The 23,614-nt window shown below is 36.4% G+C and overlaps 1 protein-coding gene across 50 annotated transcripts in view; it reads left to right on the top strand.

The window, feature by feature from the left end:
• The window catches only part of DTNA (dystrobrevin alpha), a 381,211-nt gene that overhangs the window by 306,084 nt on the left and 51,513 nt on the right, over positions 1 to 23,614 (top strand). For 14 of the 50 annotated variants that reach the window (XM_064379292.1, XM_064379289.1, XM_064379280.1 and 11 more), the window contains 4 exons: positions 1,164 to 1,269; positions 3,423 to 3,589; positions 6,031 to 6,155; positions 12,423 to 12,506. In XM_064379292.1, the coding sequence (XP_064235362.1) occupies positions 1,164 to 1,269; positions 3,423 to 3,589; positions 6,031 to 6,155; positions 12,423 to 12,506 (482 nt within the window). Of the gene's footprint in view, positions 1 to 1,163; positions 1,270 to 3,422; positions 3,907 to 6,030; positions 6,156 to 12,422; positions 12,507 to 13,878; positions 14,170 to 14,236; positions 14,327 to 21,696; positions 21,775 to 22,345; positions 22,439 to 23,614 lie in introns of those variants that run through there. The other 36 variants (XM_012447220.3, XM_064379277.1, XM_064379274.1 and 33 more) reach the window with 12 other exon arrangements.

Below are 23,614 nucleotides of genomic sequence, written 5' to 3'. Positions count from 1 at the left end.
ATATGTGATGTTGCTATATCCAAAATTCCTTTTGAGATATCCTATAGACTGTTCTGTTACATGACTTGTGTATATTCTTAATGATGAGCAACTTATACATGTTGAAATCATTATAACATTTTTGGAAACTTCCAGGAGTGATTTTTTAGCCAGTGTGGCAAATGGCCAAAATGAATAAGAACATTTGAAGTATGAAAAGAGGTAACACAAAAATAATAAGACCAGTTTATTTTTGTACTTCATCAATTGGCTGCAACACCTACTCAAGAGTCGGAGGTAGGAGAACGGCTTGAGATGAGAAATTTGAGTCCAGCTTGGGCAACATAGCAAGACCCCATCTTTAAAGTAAATAAATAAATATTATAAAATAAAAAAAAAAACTGTCCCATCCCCTTTGATATTCTAGTTCAAAATTTCAAGTAGTGATTTTTGCATATAAAAAATATATTTTTGCTATTTATACCATTACAGTACATGCATTAATATAGCTTTCTTACTTTTGTCACTCTGAAAGAAATTGATATAATGCATTCCTTTTGTACATCAAAAGGACCTGGATAGTGAGAAAGAAGCAGACTGAATCGAGAGGAATGATATATTAAGTAATAAAATGAGCGCATTTTTTAAAATTTAGATGGTTCTCCCCTAACAGGATTCCCTCCTGCTCTTGTATAACAGAACCATTCACATTAGCCACTACATATTTAGTACTGAAGGAAGCTGAGGAAGCTCGAAAGGGAAGTTGTTCTATAAATTTAGAAGACTGACTGATAGGAAAATTATAGAGTGAGCTATGATACATTCTTGAGTAAAATTCCATGGAGAATTTCAATTCTTTATTTTTCTTCATATTTTATACTGTCTCATATATACAAGTGATGCTCTTGGAATTTTCTCTTGCTGATACTATTGACTCAGCCTCAGTGGAGAGAATTCAGTCCTATGTATGCTTAGGTATAAAAAGCAAGCAATGTTTTCAGTTCTAAGCTAGTTTAATAACACATTTGGCAAGTTGTGTTTCTTCAGATATTGGAGGTTTATTGAGTATTCTTTTGTTTCAGTTTCAAATGATATTTACATGGCAGGTAAATTGAGATGATTCTCTGTCCTAAATTTATGTTTTTTTGTTTGTTTTGTTTTGTTTTTTTTGGTTTTTGGTGCAGAAAAAAGTCACATTAAATGGTTTCTTGGACACGCTGATGTCGGATCCTCCCCCGCAGTGTCTGGTCTGGTTGCCTCTTCTGCATCGACTAGCAAATGTGGAAAATGGTGAGTAGTTACTACTGAGCAAAGGTGATTTTTTAAATTATTGAAAATAGGCCAATAGGTCTACAGTTAGTAAGCCCAGGTCATTGTTTTAGGGAAGCCTATTTAGTGGCTCAGTTTTGTTTAGGATAGAACTAACCCATCTCCCTGTTCAGGAAGGCCTCAAAGGACCACTGAAAAATTAGGACTGTTAGTTCTAAAAACATATTAAATCTCATGGTGTTCTTCTCAATTACAAGTCAAGTGTGGTTAAAAAACTTGTCACAATAGAAGACGAACTTCAACAAGTAGTGTAACATTATTTTGTATTTGTTTTAGATTTGAATTTCTCATATTTGCATACATAGTACTGATTATTTCTTCCAAGGCACTCAGCCAGAAACAGGTGGGAGAAATGAGAAAAAAAAATAGATGATAGCACCCTGTTAATCTTTAGTCATATGTTCTAGATTGTAAGCTTTCAATAGTTGTACTTATGTTAAAGATAAAAGTAAAATAACTTCCATATCATGTCTTTTTTAAAACAAGTATTTCTAGGATTAAAGGAACTACTGTTGGCATATCCAGATTTAAATATGAAATACAATTTGGGACAAAATTTAAAGAAATTTAAACATGGAACAGTTCAATGCCTGCATCTAAACTTTAGGTGTTCCTACTTTTTGTTCAATGTAACTCTGAAATTTCTCCAGACTTGACTAGGAAATAATTTAGTCCATATCTCTTAATAGAAATTTAACTTCAGTCTCTATATATTACTCAACTTCTATGTATTTCTTTATATATATTGCATCTAAAGTTACCTTAATTTTAAATTATCATTCAGAATTTTTAGCATCTGCCCTTATTTATCTCAGTTAGTTAAAAGTTATGAATTTATCCTCTTTTGCTCATGGAGAAAATTTAAAGAATGAATTTACTTTTTTTTTTTTTTACAATCACAATCATAGATTTTTTTATGTTTCTTTATCCATATGCAGATGTGAAGAGCAATCAAGGTCCATGTTATTATGCAAGATGAGTTCATGTTACTGCTTACAGTTCTAGAACTAGTCATTTTCCAATCATAAAGCTATAATTTCATTCCTTCTCTCCCAGCATTTCCTGCTGCAGGAGATCAGTTTCTTAGGCACTGTCCCAGAACAGTTGTCCCTAGATTCAAGTCCCACTATACTCTTTCTCAAGAGCCAGAAAGGAAAGTTATGATATTTGTTTAGAACACAATGCATCCAGAGCTAGTTATGTCTTTATTTTTACACTTTGCTTTTTATCTTTATTTATTCTTATTTGCGTTGTTTTTCTTGGCTGATTAGCCAGAGAATAGCTTTATCAAAGACAAAAACTGTTATTGTTATTTTAGTATCCAGCTCATAGCATGTGGACAATTGCTTGGATTTGATCACTTAAATCTAATATTTTACTTTGCTTCAAATCTAATATTTTGCTGTCTACTTTATAATTCAAATTTCCTACCAAAGAAAGTTAACTGTCTCTTGAGCTATCTGAATTATGTAGAACTGATTTCAGATAATTTATACATCCTTTTAGGGTCTTGTAACACTTGCCTCAGGAAAGAAAAAAAAAATCTGTCAGATGTAGGCAATGCCACTCATTAAGTAAGCCTATTAGTCACTCCACTTTTAAAAAAGTAACTTAATTCTCTCATCCACATCCAGTGTTTCACTCTCTGCCCACCTTCCTTTCTTTTTTCTTCTTCTCGTTCTCCATGTCTCTGATATTTGCTCTCTTACCCTGGACAATCAGCATTCACCCCTTGTGCTTCTGACTCTTCCAGTGAGCTGTGCTGGTCTCCTGGAGACAGAGAGCAGTTTGGGGTAAAGGCAAGTCTGTTGGGGTAATTTAAATTCTTGTAATGTGAGATATGAGAGTAGAAAGAGCAAATGGCATTACAGAGATTTTGTTGTTAAAAGAACACCTCTTCTCCATCCCGTTTCATTTCTTCCACCCCCATAGGCGTGATTGAAAAGGGTTGTGAGTATCCAGGAGTGAACTAAATGCTTCTCTGAGCCCAAGTCAAGTATCATCTGAAATTGTGGCACAGAGAAGAAAAGTGCAATTTCTGTAAGGCTGCATTTTTCCTTCTTCTGATTCATACTTTTGTTTTCTTGTTTTTTCTTCACTTACTTCCCCCTTAGTCTTCCATCCAGTTGAGTGTTCCTACTGCCACAGTGAGAGTATGATGGGATTTCGCTACCGATGCCAACAGTGTCACAATTACCAGCTCTGTCAGGACTGCTTCTGGAGGGGACATGCCGGTGGTTCTCATAGCAACCAGCACCAAATGAAAGAGTACACGTCATGGGTAAGGCGAGGTCCAGGCAATACTTAGAGTTGGATGTGTGAGTGTTGCCCAGAATGAAAGAGAATATCAAGGATAGTGGCAGAGTTAAAAAGCAAACTTACCTTCTAACCCAAGTCTAGTATTCAGTCCCCCTTCCTCCCATCCTCCACCCCACTGCGTGCCCTTACTTATTCTGTCGGAACTTACTGTAGCTTCCTGAGACTTAAAATATAGGAAGATTCAAAACTATGTTACTTCTTGGAATATAGATAATTCAGTACTGATTTAAATAACAACTGAACAGCAAGGACCTTCTGGAACATAGTCTTACATTCACAGTAAGTTAAAATCTTTTCCAAGTTTTGTTTTGTGGAAATGGCTTAAGAATTATTGTTAGTTTTATTTTTCTTAGATTCTGGAGTTCTTTTTAGTGCATGACTAGACTATTAAAGAAACAAGTATGAGAGGAGAGTGTGGACTTAATAATGCCGTTCCATTTTACTTTTCTGCAGTGGGTAGGGAGGGGAGATTGTAGTGATATTAGCAAACCATCTTTTCATGAATAGCGTGAGTGACCAACCTGGCAAAGGTGGCATGTGAGTGTCTGTGTGATAGGTGTATTCTCAGGAGCATGTGGCACCAGGTCTGTGGGAGGAAATGTGACTCCGTGTGCTCACTTTTCAAATGGGTTATGATTTACTGACCTTTATCTATCTTAGTTAAACTCAAATATCAGTTCCAGCACTGTTGCCCTTGGACATCTCTTCAAGGATTGGTTTTTGTAAGATGTATAGATTTGTTTTTGTGGGATATACCATCAGCCCTGCCAGCACCTCTTGGAGTAGTTCTGTCACAAAAATGCAACATATTTATGAGTTTTTCTACATTTTAATGTATTTCAATTCAATCTGTAGTCTTTACTTAAAGAAGTCTTCAGAATATACATCTTAGATCAAAATGTTCTTCCTAGGAATTATTCTTGGGAACTAATATTTGGTGTAAATATATGAGTCCTTCATTACCAGTCAGATTCTGAATTCAATAGTTCTTCACCAAGTCAGAGGATACTGAGAATTTCTATGCCAATTCTAGTGCAACTCCTCACTGTTGTTTACGTCATGCTGAGGATAGATAGATAAATACATTAACACAGATCATGAACTACAATTTAGCTTAGAAGATAGGAGCTAAAACTTTGTATTTTCTTATTGTTAGCATATTACCATTGTTCAAACTTCTAACCCATATCCTAGGATATTTGGTGTTTTAAAAACTAATCAGATTTAGTTGTTTTATATAAATGCTAAATTCACATAGGGAGCCTCATTCTTAGAGGTTGTACAGATGGTGCAGGGCACTATCTGTACAAAGAAGAATCAGACTCCTTGAGAGAACAGAAGTCCCTATGCTTTGTAGGGCAAAGAGCTGCTGTTGCTGCTGTCTTAACTGTTCTAAGAATTGCGTCTCCTAACAAAAGCCAAAGAGGGACTTCTTGAACAACGCTCTTATTACTTAGCTTTTAAAAAATGAGGACAATAGTTACTTCATTATGTTACCAGTTGTGGACTCTAGGTATAAAAGAAAGTGATGAAATTTGAAATGGCTTCTTATGGAAAGGAAAAATATAGTTAAAGTTTTATTATTATTTTATTATTATTATTAAATTATTTGAAAGTAGTGGCAAAAACTGCAATTGCTTTTGTACCAACAAATAATATATGTGGTAGACTACTTTTATATAATTTTGACTGTATAATATCAAGATAAACATCCCAACAATATAAACAAAATAGAGGCAGCATGATTCTCTAGAAATAAATTAAATTTTAAATTCTGAAGACTCAGATTGAAGTTTCACTTTCACTTCTAACTGGATGTATTGAGCCACACCTGAAACATCTTTCTTGCACCTAGATTCCTGCAAAATTTTCTGCTCATCTTCCTTCCGTGCCCATTTCGGCATAAACCATTTTCTGTTCTTAAGTGACAGCAGTCCTTCTAGAGTTAGGTCTGATGCTGCCATGCCTGTGATTTAAACTCTTCATGGCCTCTTCTGTCCTGGGGATAAAGAGACATTTCTTAATGAGCCATATAAAGGCTTTGATCATCTGCCTCCTGCTTTCCTCCCCAGAAGGGCTCCCTTCACTGTTGCTGCCTCCTCCGTCTCAAATCACTTTCCCAGTCTGCTGAGTTTTTGTCAGGACTCCTGCAGGCCCATTAAGTCCCAACTCAGGTGTCCCATGCACAATGCCTGCTTCCATTTATTGCAGCATTTGCTGACACTGAGCAGCAGGAGGTAGCTTGTTCGGAAACTCTTCCAGCATTGAGCAAACTTCTAGACTCAGAGTCAGCACTGAAAAAGGATTTCTTCCCCGAATGAATATCTATTATGAAAAGTAAATCAGTTGACAAAATATTACATAAATGTTAGCTGTTGTCACTTCTACCTTTCTTCTTTCCAGAAATCACCTGCTAAGAAACTGACTAATGCATTAAGCAAGTCCCTGAGCTGTGCTTCCAGCCGTGAACCTTTGCACCCCATGTTCCCAGATCAGCCTGAGAAGCCACTCAACTTGGCTCACATCGTGTGAGTATCTCTGCCCTCACAGTAAAGAGACATTTTTCTTCAAGAGCACATGTCTGGAGCCAAACAAAGGCAATTTCATTATCAGTAGTCAACAACCAAGTTTTTAAATTTAATTTAAAAAAAAAAGAGTAATGTCATCATAATTTTTTGTTGTCATTGTTGAGGCATACAGTACTTCCACCAGGCTGTACAAGTAAAGTATGTAACACTAACACAATGCACCTGAATGTAGAAAATATTTCAGAAAGCTTAGTTATAAAAAATGGATGTTAATGGTGTCTGCACGTTGCAAGTTAATCAACTGGGTCACTGTGTGGTAAAAAATGATTTACAGCATGTTATCCCTTAATCTCACATGTGCTTTGAGTCCCAAATATAAAAGCTCTTTGTTTTATTTCTTTGCAACCCAGTTTAAAGATGCCAGAAAACCTAGAAATTGCTTTTGTTTTTTATCTCAAGCTGCGTAACTTTAGAAGAATCATAGCCTGTGCAGGGGAAGCTTGAAAAGGGGGAATGGTGGGAATTTTTATCAGAATATCCAAAAACTTATTTTCTTCAAAATATGTGAGTTTCATGACAGAAGATGTTGGGCCAGCAAATGGTCCTTCCAGCCATCCCTACCTCCCAGAAGTTTCATGCCTTTGAATCTCTCTCAGCCTGGGTCGCCAAGATAACAAGGGGGCTTTGGTAGAAGAAACAGTTCTTTCCTTGGTGTTTCCTTGGGCTCAGAAGAAGAGTCTCATTACCTGCTTCTGTGCACACTTAGATATCATGTAGCCACAGATGCCTCCTTATGAACTGCCTGTAGTTTTCCACAGTTCAGTGGGACCTATCACACCGTAGGGCCTGTGTTTGCATGTTGACATCAAGAGGTGTGCTGATGGGACCTACCAATATAGGAATTCAACAATGCAAAGTTCATGCTCCAGGAAGTTCAGCATATGATCTGTAAGGGGCACTGTGGTGGGTAGGAGACCCTCATGGAAGCAGCAGCTCTGTTCTCTGATGGACCTTAGCAAATACCACCAAACGATTTGTGCTGCAGTCACATCTGTGAGCTTTGTATATGTACTTTGAGGCTTTGTTTTGGTTGTTCCTGGGGGTGCTTTGTGGCATCTCTGACCTCAGCAGCATACACAGCCTGGAGGCTCCTGTTTCTCAGCTTACAAGCTGGCATGGGCTCAGTCTCCAGAAACTAATGTAAACTAATTTTGTAGAATGTGGTTCACTTATTTTTGGAAATTATGCTTCCATAAATAAGCCTTAAAATAAGCCAGGGGTAAATAAATCTGGGGAGTGTCCCAAAGGGCCAACCACTTGCAGAAATCTACTGCATAGGAGCTTATTAAGGATCTTATTAAGGTCTAGACTTTCTTTCCCATAGCCAATTAGACACAATCACTAAGTTGCTAATGAATGACCACAACAAAGTGAGAGCAGCCAGTGCTCCCTGAGCTCTCAGAGTAATTTTCCATCAGCCCTGCTAGCAGTTTCACCCCAAGAGAGCAGCCTTCAACGGAGCTGCTGGGTGTCATGAAGATAGGGGGTGTGAATGTGAATGGCCTGGCTCTAAGAGCTTTGCTGTGGCCCACTCCTCCAAAGAATTAGGAAGTGATGCACCGCAATGTAAAATTTGTTTCACAGTGAGTCACATTGGAGTATCTAGCTCAAGGCCTTGTACCCAGTGGGTGTTAGGAGTGTGTGTGTGTGTGTGTGTGTGTGTGTGTGTGTGTGTGTGTGTGTCTGTGAGAGAGAAAGGAGATTTATTTAATTGGCTGAGTAATAATTTTTAAATTTTGACTTATGGAGCAATATAATGTTTTATTACTTACAAATTAACTGAGGGCTGTATCTATACAATGCATTCTTAGTTTAGGACGTGGAGAGATTTTAAAAGTCCATACAAAATGTGTCTTCTTCTGAGAAAGCCTCCATGTATTTTATCAGATCCTCAAGAGTTCTTGAATCAAAATACTGATCTGTACTCACTTGATACCATATTTTCCCAGGGTGAAAGTTTTAATTTTAAAATGCAAATTGTACAAGATATTTAATTGTCGAAATAACATACAAGAAATTCTGGATGTAGAATGTCCAGTCTATATTAGACATTCTACATCCAGAATTTCTTGTATGTTATTTTTTATAGCTAAAAATAGAATTTCTTTTCTATTTTAGCCATAGGATTTTTTTTATATTTCTTTATTAAATTAAATTTCTTTTTTTGATATTTCTTTATTAAAATGCTATTGTCATGAGTAGATATCCATGTCTTTTTTCTGAGACTTTAAAATGTACATTTTAAAATGTATTTCTCATTTAATTATTCTAAATTATCATAGGCACATCAAGGCCATTTACATGAAAAAATAATGGTATTGAGCCTTAATCTTTTACAAAGAAGAATGCTGTCTTAATCTGCTATAATGAACATGTACATGGAATTAATGAATATTCACACTTCTTCCAAATGTATGTAAATAAGATTTTGATAAATTAGACAAAAATATATGACATTCCATACCAGGTCCTTTTATAATAAGCCATCCCACTATTTTTATACGGTGCTATACAATGGAAATAAGTGAAATTTAAGAAATAAACCACACCAATACTCCCACCTCCACTCTACCCTTAGTTTATTACTCCCAAATGTGACAAATTATAAAGGTCTTATGCAGAAGGAATATTATCATAGTGCAGAAATATTTGTAGTAAGAAGCTTTATCATTGAGTCTCTAGCAAAAATCATCCTTAAAGTATGTTCCTTAGAACTATATGCAGCATTAAAAATATTTTTTCTAGCTGTAGCTCTGTCTCGGTCATCCTCATTCCCTCTCTGACCTTTCCCTATGCTTTCGTAGATAATTTATTAAGCAATCTTTAATTGTAGTACAAACCACATCTTTGTCATTCTTTGAATGTAGTATCACAAAAATATCCCAGTCCATATCGGTTACACACGGAGATAAGCTTACAGACAGAGGTAAGAAGGGAGCAGTGAGTAGGGTGCAAGTGCTGGCAATATTGATGGGCATACTCTGTCATGTGCTGACGACCTAGGGTTCTGGGCATTGGGAATTATAGCACAGACTCAAAACTTTTTTTGCCACTGTGATTTTGTAAATTAATACAAATCCTCCAAAGACATATTCAGAAAAAAAATCCATGATATAAATGTTTAAGTAAGGATAACTGTGTGTCCTTACATAGTGCTGAAATATGTAGAACATTATATAGCCCATGGATATGGAATTCGATGTGGAACATTATACAGTCTTCTTAAATGCACATCTTGCTGTTCAATGACTGTGTTAAAATTGCTACTACATGTCACATGTATACCTATGTAACAAACCTGCACGGTCTGCATATGCATCCTAGAACTTAGAGTAAAATTTTTTAAAAAATGCTACTAGTCCTCTAATATATATTACATCCAATCTTGAGCAGCAAAAACATTATAAGGTATAAATAAAATTGAAAAAATAGTAAGTGGAAAATGCTTTATCAATACCTAATGAATACATTAAAAATATTTTCATTATTCATTTAAAACTCAAGTTACAACTTTTCCTTTTTTTTTTTTTTTTTTTTTTTTTGTAGAAATAGGATCTCTCTACATTACCCAGGCTGATCTGGAACTCCTAGGCTGAGATTACAAGTGTGAGCCACCACACCTGGCCAAAACTTAAATGTGAAAAAAATGGCAAAAATGTGGCACAGTCTATGTAACAAATTAACATTTTACAAGTAGCCTTAGATACAGTTAAAAAAAATAGATTGAATCAATGGGATTTTTAAACAGGTTGTGGTACTAATATCTCTCACACACACATATACACATATGCATATATTTACATATGGAAATGAAGCATGTAACACACAGAAAATGCCTTTTTTTTTTACTATTGCCAGGGGATTTTTGACCCATGTTGTAGAGAGGTACTGCAGTCATCGATTAGTCCTTAAATAGAAATGAGCAGGTGGTGACATTTTGGTATTTTGGCATTTGTTCTTAGCTATTGTATTGCTTGTAAATGTTACCATGATTAACGGTCTCTATTCTGTTCAATTTTTTTGCTGCCAAAAGTGATACTTGGTAAGTAGTGCAGTCGTTTCCAGTCCACTTACAAAGGTGTATAATCATGATCGTAAGTGGTGATGAGACACAAAACAAGTGAGGCTAGTTTAGAACTAAGTATTCTTGTGCCGTATACTCAGTTTACAAAGATGTCACTGACATAAAAATGTCCTCTGAAGATCTTGTCCAGAAGGCCCTTGTGACTTACTCTGTTTTGTGGAGCTGTTTCTTTTTCATTAAAGCAAATATGTTCAGAATTCCCAGTGTGACCCATTTGTTAGATAAGATACCTTGCCATTTGATTATGGAGGAAATAGGAATTTCAGCCCCTCTGAAAACCCATCATTTGGTGCCCAGGTTAGCCATTCTTTGTCCCAAGTTCAATATTTCAATGGTAGGCGTTAAACAAAGTCATTTGCTGAGAAACCTTGATTTCAGCTGCATAGTGACTAGATTCAATACAATAAATTTACCAAGCTAGTTAAAAAGCATTGTAAATCCACTTGTTTTCTCATTTTTAGACATAGAGCAAAATGGAAAAGTTAGAAAAAAAAAGATAAAATCAGAAGTGTGGGGTCAAGTATTTTTTTCAACACTTTGCAAATCTACAATGAAGATGTTATACTCTGTTCACTGTTTTAAAATCTAACGGACCAAACTTTTCATAATTCACATAGGACATTTGTATAAAATAAGCATCCTTCTTATAAAGTGCTAGGGTTTAACTCAAGGCAGAAGTAGTTTTAAACTAGCCTCGCGTTGCTCTCTTATATCGAAGATACATTTTAGATAAATTTCAATGAATTTTTGTTATTTTTTATTTTTCCATTTTTATTTTTCCATAAGTAATTGGGGTACAGGTGGTATTTGGTTACATGAATAAGTTCTTCAGTGGTGATTTGTGAGATTTTGGTGTACTCATCACCCTAACAGTATACACTGCACCATATTTGTAATCGTTTATCCCTTACCCCGGAGACTATTATTCTAAGTTTCAATAAATTTTAACATGTAGTGCTGACATTTTAAAACCAGCAGAGCTTCACGTCCATTTCATTCAATACATTGGGATATACATGTCTACCTTTTTCCCAGAATCTCTTCATTGTAGAATCCAAAGCAAACTCTGGTTCTCTAAGGTAAAAATTAAACCATTTATAAATTTGGCTCTTAATCAAGCCAACACATATTAATTATTTAGGCTGCTATAATTAATATCTCATCTTCAAAAATTTCTATACTGTCAAACTCAAATATAGAATTATAGTGAAACTGAAATTTCCTCTGATTCGGAATAATGCCCCATCTCATTTTCCATCTTTTGAACTCTAAATCACAGCTCATATTACCATTCAGTATTCTACATTGAACCTAAAATAAGACTAAAAATGGCTTGGAGATGAGATAGGGATCTTAGCCCTATCATTTTACCTGAACTAAGGAAAAGAATGACAGAATGAAATGAAAATCAGAGCAAGGAAGACAGGCTCCATGCAGTTGGTGTTTAGAACCATGAGCAATTCTATAGAAAATGTCATTCTGTTTTCCTTCTCTTATCATAAGAAAACAAGGGAAGCTTATAGGATACCATACACCATATATTCTATCATATGGATCACCCCAACAACAGAAACTAACTTCATAAATCCTTGTGGAGCTTAATTGTATCTTTACTTACACCAAAGGCAAATAAGGTGTGATATGATTTTACTGCCTGTGTCCTTTCAGACCAGGCATGTTGGAGAGGGCCATCATCATGGAGGACACAGAAGGAACTTTCCAAAGCCTCAGGAATCCTCCTCCTTCCAAGAGAATGTAGATTAGATGATCAGATTTTTAGGCCTTCTTGAGAAGGCAGTAGAAGTGAAGCCACTGACTTCAAAATCCCTGCTCCATTGCAGAATATTATCCAATAAACCATCAAGGCTCGAAGCTCATGCATCAACATTCCCATGGCATCTGGAGATCTGCCTCCCAGTGTTTACCTAAGATTGTGTATTCTCAAGGAAATATAACTTTAAAGCTCTTAAGGAATTTAATTGGAAAATGTAAGATTTCTTGTTGATCCTGGGAAAGATAGAACTCGGATCTTCCCATCCTCTTTCCTGGAGGGATGATGGAGAGTTTTTAATTTGTGACTTTTATTTGTTTTAACTTTCCATTCACACTGTCTTTTGTTTTAGGCCTCCCAGACCTGTAACCAGCATGAATGACACCCTGTTTTCCCACTCTGTTCCCTCCTCAGGAAGTCCTTTTATTACCAGGAGGTAAGTTCCAGCCCTATTATAAAATAAACCCTTTCTTTGATAATGAGCCTTGATTTTGTGGTAAGAAAAATATTCTTATGTAAGCCAAAAGCAGAATATTGTTACTGGAAACTAGCTTGCAAATATCCACTATAAGTTTTCCATTTCATTCATTTGTATGTATTTAAAGAGGTTTAGGATGGCTTTGGAGATTAATGTCATCTCTGGAAACCTGCATTTACAATTTACCCACAGCAAGAATGTGAAGTATATTTCAGCTTTACTACTGACACACATGCATCCCATTTCATTAAGGAAGTCACTTTCGAACCACCTCAGAGTGGTCTGTTGAAGTCAAGGAATTAGAATTTCAAGACGCAGTGGTGTTTTATTATATAAATGGTGAAACATGTCATTATTTAAAGCAAAGATACAAAAGAATCCTTTGTTGGTGAACCCTGAAGTTCCTGAGGCTAGAGACTAAAGACTAAACTTGGAAATGTAGTTTCCATATAACTAATTTCATTGATAATAACAAGAACTTTTTTAAAAGGTGGATCTGCATCTCATTTCTTTGCACAAGATCCATTCCCATGTGAGCAAGAAACAGGAGAAGCAAGTATTTCTCTAAGAGTTAGCATCAGACATATGCAGGGTCAAGAGGTGCTCTGAGTCATTTGATCAAATATTGCCAATCAAGCACCAGATAATTATTTTATAAATACATGGAGAAGGCTCACAGGAAAGCAAAAACAAAGGTAAGGAAAATTGGAGTGAGTAATTGAACATAAGATTTCAAATGCCTTTCAGTGGAAAAAAAGTACAGCCTCATATTTTACAAAATGCACATAATTCATCTTTTCCCTGAAGAGGTTTATAAGGTGCCAGTTTCACTGTAATATCCTGATACATTCAACTGAGGATTTGAAGACAGTGAGACTATAAGAACACAGCTGACTTTTTTCCTCTGAGTTCCTGTATGTCCCCGTCAACAGGAACCTGAGATGAAGATGTTCCCCATAACTGTAATTAGCAGAATAAACAGAATGTGGCAGTACATGGTGTTTCTGATATATAAATAAGGTCTGTGACAAGTGGAAACAAGAAGGCAGTTAAACAGCAGAACATCCACAGTAAAATAATATGGTTTAGGCCCTCAGTAACTTCCTTTCAGCACTCTTTTTTAGAATCACCAGCAAATTCAACCATTTTTCTTTCTTGAATGAAATCATAAATTATAAAGTCTGTAAATGACACAGGTCTATGCATCTATCTAGGGAAGACCTGATGTGATATTTAGAAATATGTGCTTTTATTAGGAAGCTCTGCATTCTGCAAATGTCAAGCAGAGGTTGACCCCATCCTTACTGAAGGTCATTTTATATCATTTCAGCTCGGACGGTGCTTTTGGTGGATGCGTCTAGATGGATAACATGACTTCTTCTACCCTAAAATATTCCTATAATACTTTGAGCTGTTCTGGTTCCTCCAGGGTGCATGGTACCCATTAACCCAAAATATGATTATTTCCCTTTTTTCCCAGTTTTAGTCCTTTTGGAATATTCTCTGTGAACCACAGATATGTTGTTTAAAGCTCACAGTTCCTCCTATCACCACAGAGATTGGCCTTTGGTTTCTGTTTGAGGGTGCTGTTCAATAAAGCTGTATACACTAAATGTCTTTCCTCTCTGAGTGGGCCTCGCTCTGTCCATGGGAAGTTTTAATGAGGTCTCATTGTTTGAATCCCTCAGGTTACCTGAGGGGATAAGTGCATCCAGCCCTGTGGCTGAAGAGCATTCCCTCATAAAGCTGTACGTAAATCAGCTTGATCACGGTGCACGGTCAGTATCCCCACCCTGAACTGCTAATCGTAGTAATAGTTCCATAGTTAGACTGATAGTCATTCTACTCTGGCACTAAAATCCTCTTGTAGTATGTCTTATTGGAGATAGAGGTCTTCTGGGGTTTAATGAAATCGTGTTGAGCATTTTCAACTTGAGCTGGACTTCGCAGCTCTTTTCTCACCTTTCCACATATTTTATGGATTTCATAGCCTCATACTAGTATATAAGAGATGTATATATGTGATGTGTATCAAACTGGATCTTGTTTGAACAAGTCTCTGCTCTTGTACAATTTGCAAAACCCCAGAGGGTAATTTCTAAGACTCTTGAATTAAGGAGTCTATTGGAAAGATCATTAGCGTTAACGGAGTGAGGCTAGGACAGTGTCATATAGCTGGGCCTTACTGTAGTTAAAGAGCTGAGGACTTGTACCTTTCTGTCCCATTGGACCTGGTCCATTTTCCCCCCAGGAAGACAGTCTGATTCTTAATGAAGTAACAATTTCAAAATCAGTTTCTTTTTTGCAGTGCTTATTCTCTATCACTTGGTAATGCTGGTGGTGCATCACTTTTTATTTTTGACAGTTACAAGAAAATAGCCATTTATAGAAGTTACACAATGCTTTCAGTAAATCCCAAATAAATTTTGGGAAACAGATGAAGCCATTGGGTAAAAATAAATATGCATATTAGCTAATATAAACTGAATCACTTTTGATTTCTTAATTATGTCGATAAACTAAGATCGATGAAAATCCATTATGCCAGATGTAGGCAGAAGTTAAAGGTCCTATACTTCTATCATTGAAACAGAACCAATGAAATATGACCTACAGCTCTGCTCTCACTTCTAGCCCACCCCAAAAATGAAATAAAATCTAAGCAAGCCAAGTATAGTGCTGGTCAGTATAGGGCAGCACCAAGAAAGTAGGGAAGTTCTCCATATTTTATTTAGCCTACTTGTTCAGTTTTTTGTATCGTAACAGATCCTAGAAAGATAAAGCGAATGAGGGTAAATAGAAATCCCCACTCCAGAATTCTCACCACAAACTACTGGCATTATTCACCTAGGGCCCTTTACAAGTATACTCCTTTGATCTTCAAAAGACACAGGGATATAACTTTGAAGTCTTCGACATCCTAGTAACCTACTTCATACAGATTTATGAGTGTGTACCTCTGGTTACCAGCATCATCTGTCGCATTCCCTGTTCTTACATCATTTTTTAACTGTGTACTTGATTCACTTTTCCCTTACTTCAAAGAAAAAAAAAAGGAATTCTCGAAGGCACTCTCCCTTGGTCCTTTGAAGTCTTCTTATGTATGTGTATGTTTATGTGTGTGTGTACACGTGCACATGTGTACGTTCAGTGCTGGTTAGAAATTAGGTATAATGTGGGTCAAATAACATAATCGATGGACTGATTCACTGCATTCATTTTCTTGATTATAAACTGTATCCCTAAGCCTCAGATTGTTTTCTTATAAATTTATAGGAAAGAATGGCTGACATGATGGAAATCTATTATCACCACTAGGGAAAGAGCTCTAAGAGCTGTGTATGGTGAGCCAGCAACATTATCTAAGCTTATGAAAGATAGTGTATTATTATTGCAAATATTATTGCATGGACTGATCACAAAGCCAGGTCCCAATGGCTCTTTCTCCCCTTCACTGCCCACAGCTCTGTGCTTCTTAGGATCTGCTATCTTTGTTGGCATCATGCCTCCTTTTTAAAATCTTAATTATCTTGCCATAATCCTTACTTAGTTTCTATGAGAAAGTTACTTTTTCATGTCAAGTAAGCTTCTTTCACTATGGCTAAGCTTCTTCATTAGTCACAATAAAGACTAATAAAAAAATTAGTCACACTTCTTTTACCTCCAATTTTAAGAACATAGTTTAAAGGTTTCACAGGTATTTTCATAGTTGCAAGCTCTAAAGTGGTAAGAACTCACAAAAGGAATCACCTTGACTATTCTATATAACATCTAGCCAGATTTTGTCAATATACCAAATGTTAGGAAATTGCTTATAATTTATATAGCATGTTGAACACAGTCTAATATGCTAGTTTCTGGTTTGCTACAATAACAAATAGTTAATTAATGATATTGTATTAGATGGCCGGGCATAGTGGCTCGTGCCTGTAATCCCAGCACTTTGGGAGGCTAAGGCAGGTGGATCACCTGAAGTTAGGAGTTCGAGACCAGCCTGGTCAATGTGATGAAACCCCATCTCTACTAAAAATGCAAAAATTACCTGGGTGCAGTGGCAGACACCTGTAATCCCAGCTACTCGGGAGGCTGAGGCAGGAGAATAGCTTGAACCTAGGAGGCAGAGGTTGCAGTGAGCCGAGATCGTGCTATTGCACTCCAGCCTGGGCAACAAAAGCAAAATTCCATCTCAAAAAATAAAAATATATAAAATGATAACTCTATTAGGCTCTGTAGTTCCTATAGGGAGAGCACACCGACCCCAGATACTTCCCAAATCCTGATCCCTCCCAGAGGAGTAGCATTTGTTATTTTTTGGGTTGACCTGTTGGTCACTTGATTGATAGGTTTGGGTTTTCAACCAAAGAAATGCTAATTCACTCTGCCTTTTTCATTTTTTTTTAAATATTTTTGCTTACCCAAAGATTCTTTACTTAACAACCCTGACTTTTAATCTGACTCAAAAAGTTCAAACTAAATTTTAAATATTGTGATTTGATAATCAAAAGTGGCTGAAAATAAATTTGAGATACTAAATGTAGCCTTTCCTTTTGAAAAATCAGTTTTCTCCATAGCTAATTTTTGCTTAGATTAATGCCCATCCATTTTCAGTCATAAAGCAGCTAAATTTGTAAATCAACATCTGGCACCACCCCGAAGATCTCTCATTCTTTTCAAACTTTTTGGACATGTTGTATGAAATTTTATGAATTTAAATATTCACTCTCTGCAGATAATTCTTTACTTCATGTAGATCCAAAACTCTACTAATATGCTAGATTTTTTTCAAACTGGAATTACACCAGTTTTCACATCAACCCTAACAGTTTTCTATACTAAAATGTTAATGCATGATTAAAACCACAGTCACCTCTCTTGTTCGGTTCAGTGACCTTTATTCTCCTGCTAGAATTGCTTTGGCTGTTGTCTCTGCATGCCCTGTACCAAGCAAACTTTCCTAGAAGCTCTCTGGACAAAAGTGCAATTGCTATGACTTGATGATACCTGGGTACAATGTAGTAAATTAAATATGACCTAAGAATGCTTATTTTTTCCATGGTCCCTGTTTGAGATGGTTCAACTTCTATGCCAGCCTGAATTGATGACAGCTAATTTTCCCACTGAGACACTAACCTATTTTTTTAATACTGGGCTATGAATTTTCATTTGATAAATGTTTTATATTTCAGATGTAAGCTATTGAAATCTAGAGAAAAAAAAGAAACAGAATGTTTCAAGACATTATTTCTTGACAAAACAGATTTGTGAATTTTTATTGGATTTAAATTAGTGTGATGGTATTATTACTAGACTATGTATTTCTAATGAGAAGGAAAATTTTATACACTATAGATAGTTACTTAAGGAAAGAGCCAACTTTACAAGTCATTCTTCACAAATCCAAATGTCACACAAGCTTACTAATAATTTTATCAATAGAAATGAAGATATCTATTCTCAGTTTGCTATATTTCAAATATTGTTTTCCTTTTAAATATTGTGATAATTATTCTATATTAATATAATTTGTTTCTATAATATTGGTTCTCTGTAAGACTGCAGCCAGGCCTTTAATATCATGTTCAATACAAGAAAAAATAATCTTTGTCAAGAGATAACATAGTAACTCAACATTAGCAGAAGTGATTTATAAAAATGTATTTGAAGTATCCAGGAAGCATTTGTGTGTGATTTTGTTACCTTTGGACCCAACCCTGCCAAATGTTTTCACTGAAGTAAAACTATTGGCATCAGTCATCACCCTTCAAAACTAAGGGGATAATTTTTTTAATAAGTAGAAACATTTTGAGATTGTTCTACTTTTCCAGAACCCATTGTGTCATTTTGTGTGTGTGTGCGTGTATGTGTGTGTGTACATGAAAAATTTTGGAAGAAGGTTTTTTTTTAATCTCTAGATATGCTACTTTCCAAAGGTCTAAAAAGGAAATGATGAGAAACTAGAGGATTTTCATTAGAGAAAAAAAAAGTCTGAAGAAATATTTCCTACCTTTTTTCTTTTAGCAGATATATGAGCCTCAAAATTTACCATGTCATGCCCTCCAAGGTATGGCTGTTCCCACAACCATCAGTGATAATATGTATGCAAAAGGATGTGCTCATACAGTGGCAAGGGATTAGTGAAAAGAAAAAGATGACAATAAGAAAAAGAGATTTGTGTGCATATAATTTTAGAAAAGATAGTCTTGCTTCTCTTTGAGACTCAGATTAGAAAAGGTGTAGCCCATGGTCAACGTGAGCCCCAAATAATTCCCAGTTTCAGAGCTTAAAATGAAGAATGCACTTTGATTTGAAGACAAGGCACGTAGAACAGAAGTTTTTGGAGCTCAGGCTGGGTTATATGAAAGCCATTGTCACATTCTGACGCAATGATATGCTGGAAGCACTCTTTCCTTAGTAAGGAAGTAGGTTCTATTGTGCCTGATCCTAAATCCCACAAAAAATTAGAAACTTAACATCTCCATGCAAACTGCAAAGCTACAAAATGAAAGTTTAGAATCTAAATTAGTCTATAAGATACTGTGATAATATAGTGCCTTGAAGGGATCATAATAAGCCACACATCATTACTGTTTTAGTCCCTTTATGTTGCTATAAAGGAATACCTGAGGCTGGGTAATTGATAAAGAAAAGAGGTTTAGGCCAGCCATGGTGGCTCAAGCCTATAATCCCAGTACTTTGGGAGGCCAAGGTGGGTGGGTTGCCTAAGATCAGGAGTTCGAGACCAGCCTGGCCAACATGGTAAAACCCCATCTCTGCTAAAAATACAAAACAAAAAAATTAGCTGGGCATGGTGGCAGTTAAGCTCTGAAACTGGGAACTATTTAGGGTTCACCTTGACCATGGAATACACCTTTTCTAATCTGAGTCTCAAAGAGAAGCAAGATTATTATTTCTAAAATTATATATATAATCCCAGCTACTCGGGAGGCTGAGGCAGGAGAATCGCTTGAACCCGGGAGGCAGAGGTTGCAGTTAGCCGAGATCGCGCCTTTGCACTCCAGCCTGGACAACAAGAGTGAGACTCTGTCTCAAAAAAAAAAAAAAAGAAAAAGAAAATAAGTTTATTTGGCTCATGGTTCTGCAGGCTGTACATGAAGCATGAAGCATGGCATCAGCATCTGCTTCTGATGTAATAGATCCATCTATCTTTAGTTACACAAAACAATTGGAGGGATATTGGGCAGCAGGGGTACTGTAGATACTGCATAATGAATGTATGGAGATCTGCTTCAGTAGACAAAGGCTGAATGCAGTTTTGGTACATCACAGAAAACACAAACTATGATGGCTTATGGTGATTATTTGGCCCTGATGGGCAGTTTTCACAATTTTAAAAGGAAAACATCAATATGCTGGAAAATAAAAAAAGTATTAAGGTCATCAAGAAAGTAAATTCTCCTGAAACAAAATCTAATTTATTTTTTAAGTCAATTTTGGGCTGGGCACAGTGGCTTATACCTGTAATCTTAGCACTTTGGGAAGCTGAAGTGGCCGGATCACTTGAGGTCGAGACCAGCCTGGACAACATGGTGAAACCCCGTCTCTACTAAAAACACAAAAATTAGCTGGGTGTGGTGGCACATGCCTGTAATCCCAGCTACTCAGAAGGCTGAGGCAGAATTTCTTGAACCCAGAAGGCGGAGATTGCAGTGAGCTGAGATGGCACCACTGCACTCCAGCCTGTGTGACAGAGCAAAACTCCATCTCAAAAAAAAGTCAACTTTGTTGGTGTACAGTTGAACTTTTTAAGTACAGCAATACTTTGTGTAACAGATGTCTTTCTGAAGAGCGGAGTGAAAATGTCATTCATCTGACAAACATGCATGCCTATTCTTTGCTAGTCATTTTCTTTACAAATCAAATTTAATATTAAGTTTATCAGGGACCTCACTATTCAAGGAATCTTTTAGTATACCCTATTATAAAGCAAGAATTCCAACTATAATGTGCATAATTCTAATGTGAGATGTATAAATTTCAATTTTTTAGTACTTCATGACCTGAAAGAATGGTGCTTTATACTGGAACCTCAAAACTTGTAGTATAAAGTTTTTAAGATTTTAACTAATTTATAAACCATCATACATATATTTAGTAGATTTAGAATTTCTTGAAAATTTTTGGCAGAAGCTCACAATTTAGATCCCAATAGTTAAATCTTTGGTATTCAAACAAAGTCAAACAATTTATTTTTCTATTTTCTATGAAGAAGGAGAGGGAAAATTTTAGGTTCACCAGTGTGTAGGGCAAATTCTTAGCCTATAGAGGAGCAAACTTTAAACACATTACCAATACAAATGTAGTACTAAGAATTAATACCATATTTCTCAATGCAGCATGACTACAAATTGTCACAGTAGATTTTGGAAGACTTTGCCATAGCCACACTTAATGAATTATTAATTATATTTCTATTTATACTTTAATAAAACTATATTTTAAACTTTAAAATTGTTATTTGAATTACTAAAGAAAATTAATAGTTCCCATAATAAATCTACAATGTTAAGAATTTGCTTTAGCAATGAGACAATATTCACTAACTTTGCATTAACATAAACATAAGAAATAACAATATGTATGTATAAGACTCAAAGGTGTATTTCTCTGTTCCTCTGAAAATTTTCTTTGTAGCTGCACAGCCAAGATCATGTGGCTTGTGCTGGGAGTAGTAAAACACTTCTAATAAGAAGCGATCTCTAGCTAGGTAATTTTCAAGTCTTTCTATTCAGCACAGAAAGTTGGAGAATGTAGGGAAGGCTAGAGTAAAGTTCTTCAGTGGGCTCTAAAGGCTGGCAGGACTTAGTGAACTGTTGGACTGTTTACATGATATGCCATGATAAATGTTGAATGAATTTTCATTGTGTCTAGACATACCCAATATAAATGCTTGCTTGTTAAGCAAATAGCAGAGGTCAAATCTGGGATCATGGTGATTGTGATTGTGGTTCTCAGGCTGGGTTTCTACTCCTGCTTGAACTCTGTGGAAATCTGAAAACATTTCCAAAATAATAAGAGATCTGTCCAAATGGAACTTGGATCTAGACCTGGGAGTGTCTGTTGCCAGTTTCTATTCTTGAATGCATTGCCGTGTTTACGCTCTTCTTGGCTTTCCCATCTTATTAACTAGCTCTCCTCCCAAGGACAGTGAAGTAGAGCAGAGCAAACTGCTGGCTAGGGCTGCTCCAGCTTTTCTGAAGGGCAAAGGGTAAGTTACAGCCAGAGTGTACTGGAACCCTGCATTAACTAAACTAAAAATGGAGAGTTCTTTTGTCAAAAATGCTTTGTGTGTGAAAGACCATCTTTAATTCAGTAAAAGCAGCTCTGCTATAACCCAATTAACAGCACTAAGTAGCTATTTCCAGTAGACACATCTGTGTTGTTATTCACTTTCCCAGATTTGTTTCTTTTTCTTTTTTGAAATGACTAAGCTGTAGATTCGATTTTCTGAAGGATATTTAATCTTTGCTTGCAACAAATTTCAATGTATTTACTGTACAGATGAATACTTTGGCCTTAGTGGTTGAAAAATGTAAATCTGTTTTCTAAAAAGTTATTTAACCTAAATGGAAGTCTTTATTTTTAAAGTTAGTGAAATAGAATTGTGGGTTTTATTGCTTGGATTTCGCTTGTTTTTCCTAGCACATCACTTACTATCCTTCCTTTACTTGCTTGGTTTTCTAAATGCCTTTTCTACCAAAAACTCACTCCTACCTTCTCTGCTTATTTCTGTCCACCTCGCTTAACAACGCCCTTTCTTTCCCCCTGCCCTGTTTCAGGATACAGTACAGCCTGAATGTGGCAGACAGGCTAGCTGATGAACATGTTCTCATCGGGTTGTATGTCAACATGCTCCGGAACAACCCCTCATGGTTAGTGCAGGTTTGGCTGCTTGACTGTCCTTAGAGAGGGATCCAGTCTGAGCTGGTGACAAGCAGTCTCAGCAAGGAGCAAGGTCACTGGATGCCAATGGTGACACTGAAGCACTGTTAACTGATTCAATTAAGAAGTCTTTTGTGGCCGGGCGCGGTGGCTCATGCCTGTAATCCCAGCACTTTGGGAGGCCGAGGCGGGTGGATCACGAGGTCAAGAGATCGAGACCATCCTGGTCAACATGGTGAAACCCCGTCTCTACTAAAAATACAAAAAATTAGCTGGGCATGGTGGCGCGTGCCTGTAATCCCAGCTACTCAGGAGGCTGAGGCAGGAGAATTGCCTGAACCCAGGAGGCGGAGGTTGCGGTGAGCCGAGATCGCGCCATTGCACTCTAGCCTGGGTAACAAGAGCGAAACTCCGTCTCAAAAAAAAAAAAAAAGAAGTCTTTTGTGATGTTAACTTGGATACTTCCCATAAGGGAACCATAGGATTCAGATCCTTGTTTATATATTAGCTAAAGGGAAAACTTGCATAAAGGGATACCTTGCTAAATATTAGCCTTCAGGTGGATTCAGAACTCCAGGTCCACCAGTCAGTTCTGTGCTACATGCCATGTCAAATTACCTACCACAGGATGGTGATACAAGAATTTGTCTTATTCCAAGAATGTGGATGTCTCTGCTGATTTGGAAAACAATGCTTCATTTTACTTAAGAGTGAAAAAGAACAAATGCAATGTGATCAAATTACAAAATAGGAATCATTTCTTTCACAATGATAATAGTGGGAAAAATTGTCTTTCAGCAATTTCACTATACGTGTTTCTGATAACCATCCTGCTAAAGCCTGCTTTCACATCTTGGAATACACAAAATGTAGATTCAGATATGTTAAATTCAGGAATTAAGATGGCCCTACATATTTGGATAAAGGCATTCATAAGGCGTTTCTCCATTTTAATTGTGACATAGGAGACTTCTTCCATTGGTTAAAGTTACTTGATGTTAATAATAAATGTGGATTTACAACTTGAATGAAAGGAAAAGGACAAACTGCATATTTATCATATGTATTTTTCAATCTAGCTCAGCCTACTGTTTTGTGAACATATTTAGCAAACCAGTTCCTTGAATCATATGTCATTTTACTCAACCACTTCAATTTTCTCTGAA

This window comes from Aotus nancymaae, unplaced genomic scaffold (assembly GCF_030222135.1).
Source record: "Aotus nancymaae isolate 86718 unplaced genomic scaffold, 86718_ANA_hifiasm-v0.15.2.pri h1tg000020l, whole genome shotgun sequence".
NCBI lineage: Eukaryota > Metazoa > Chordata > Mammalia > Primates > Aotidae > Aotus > Aotus nancymaae.
This window is presented reverse-complemented; position numbering and strand designations above follow the sequence as displayed.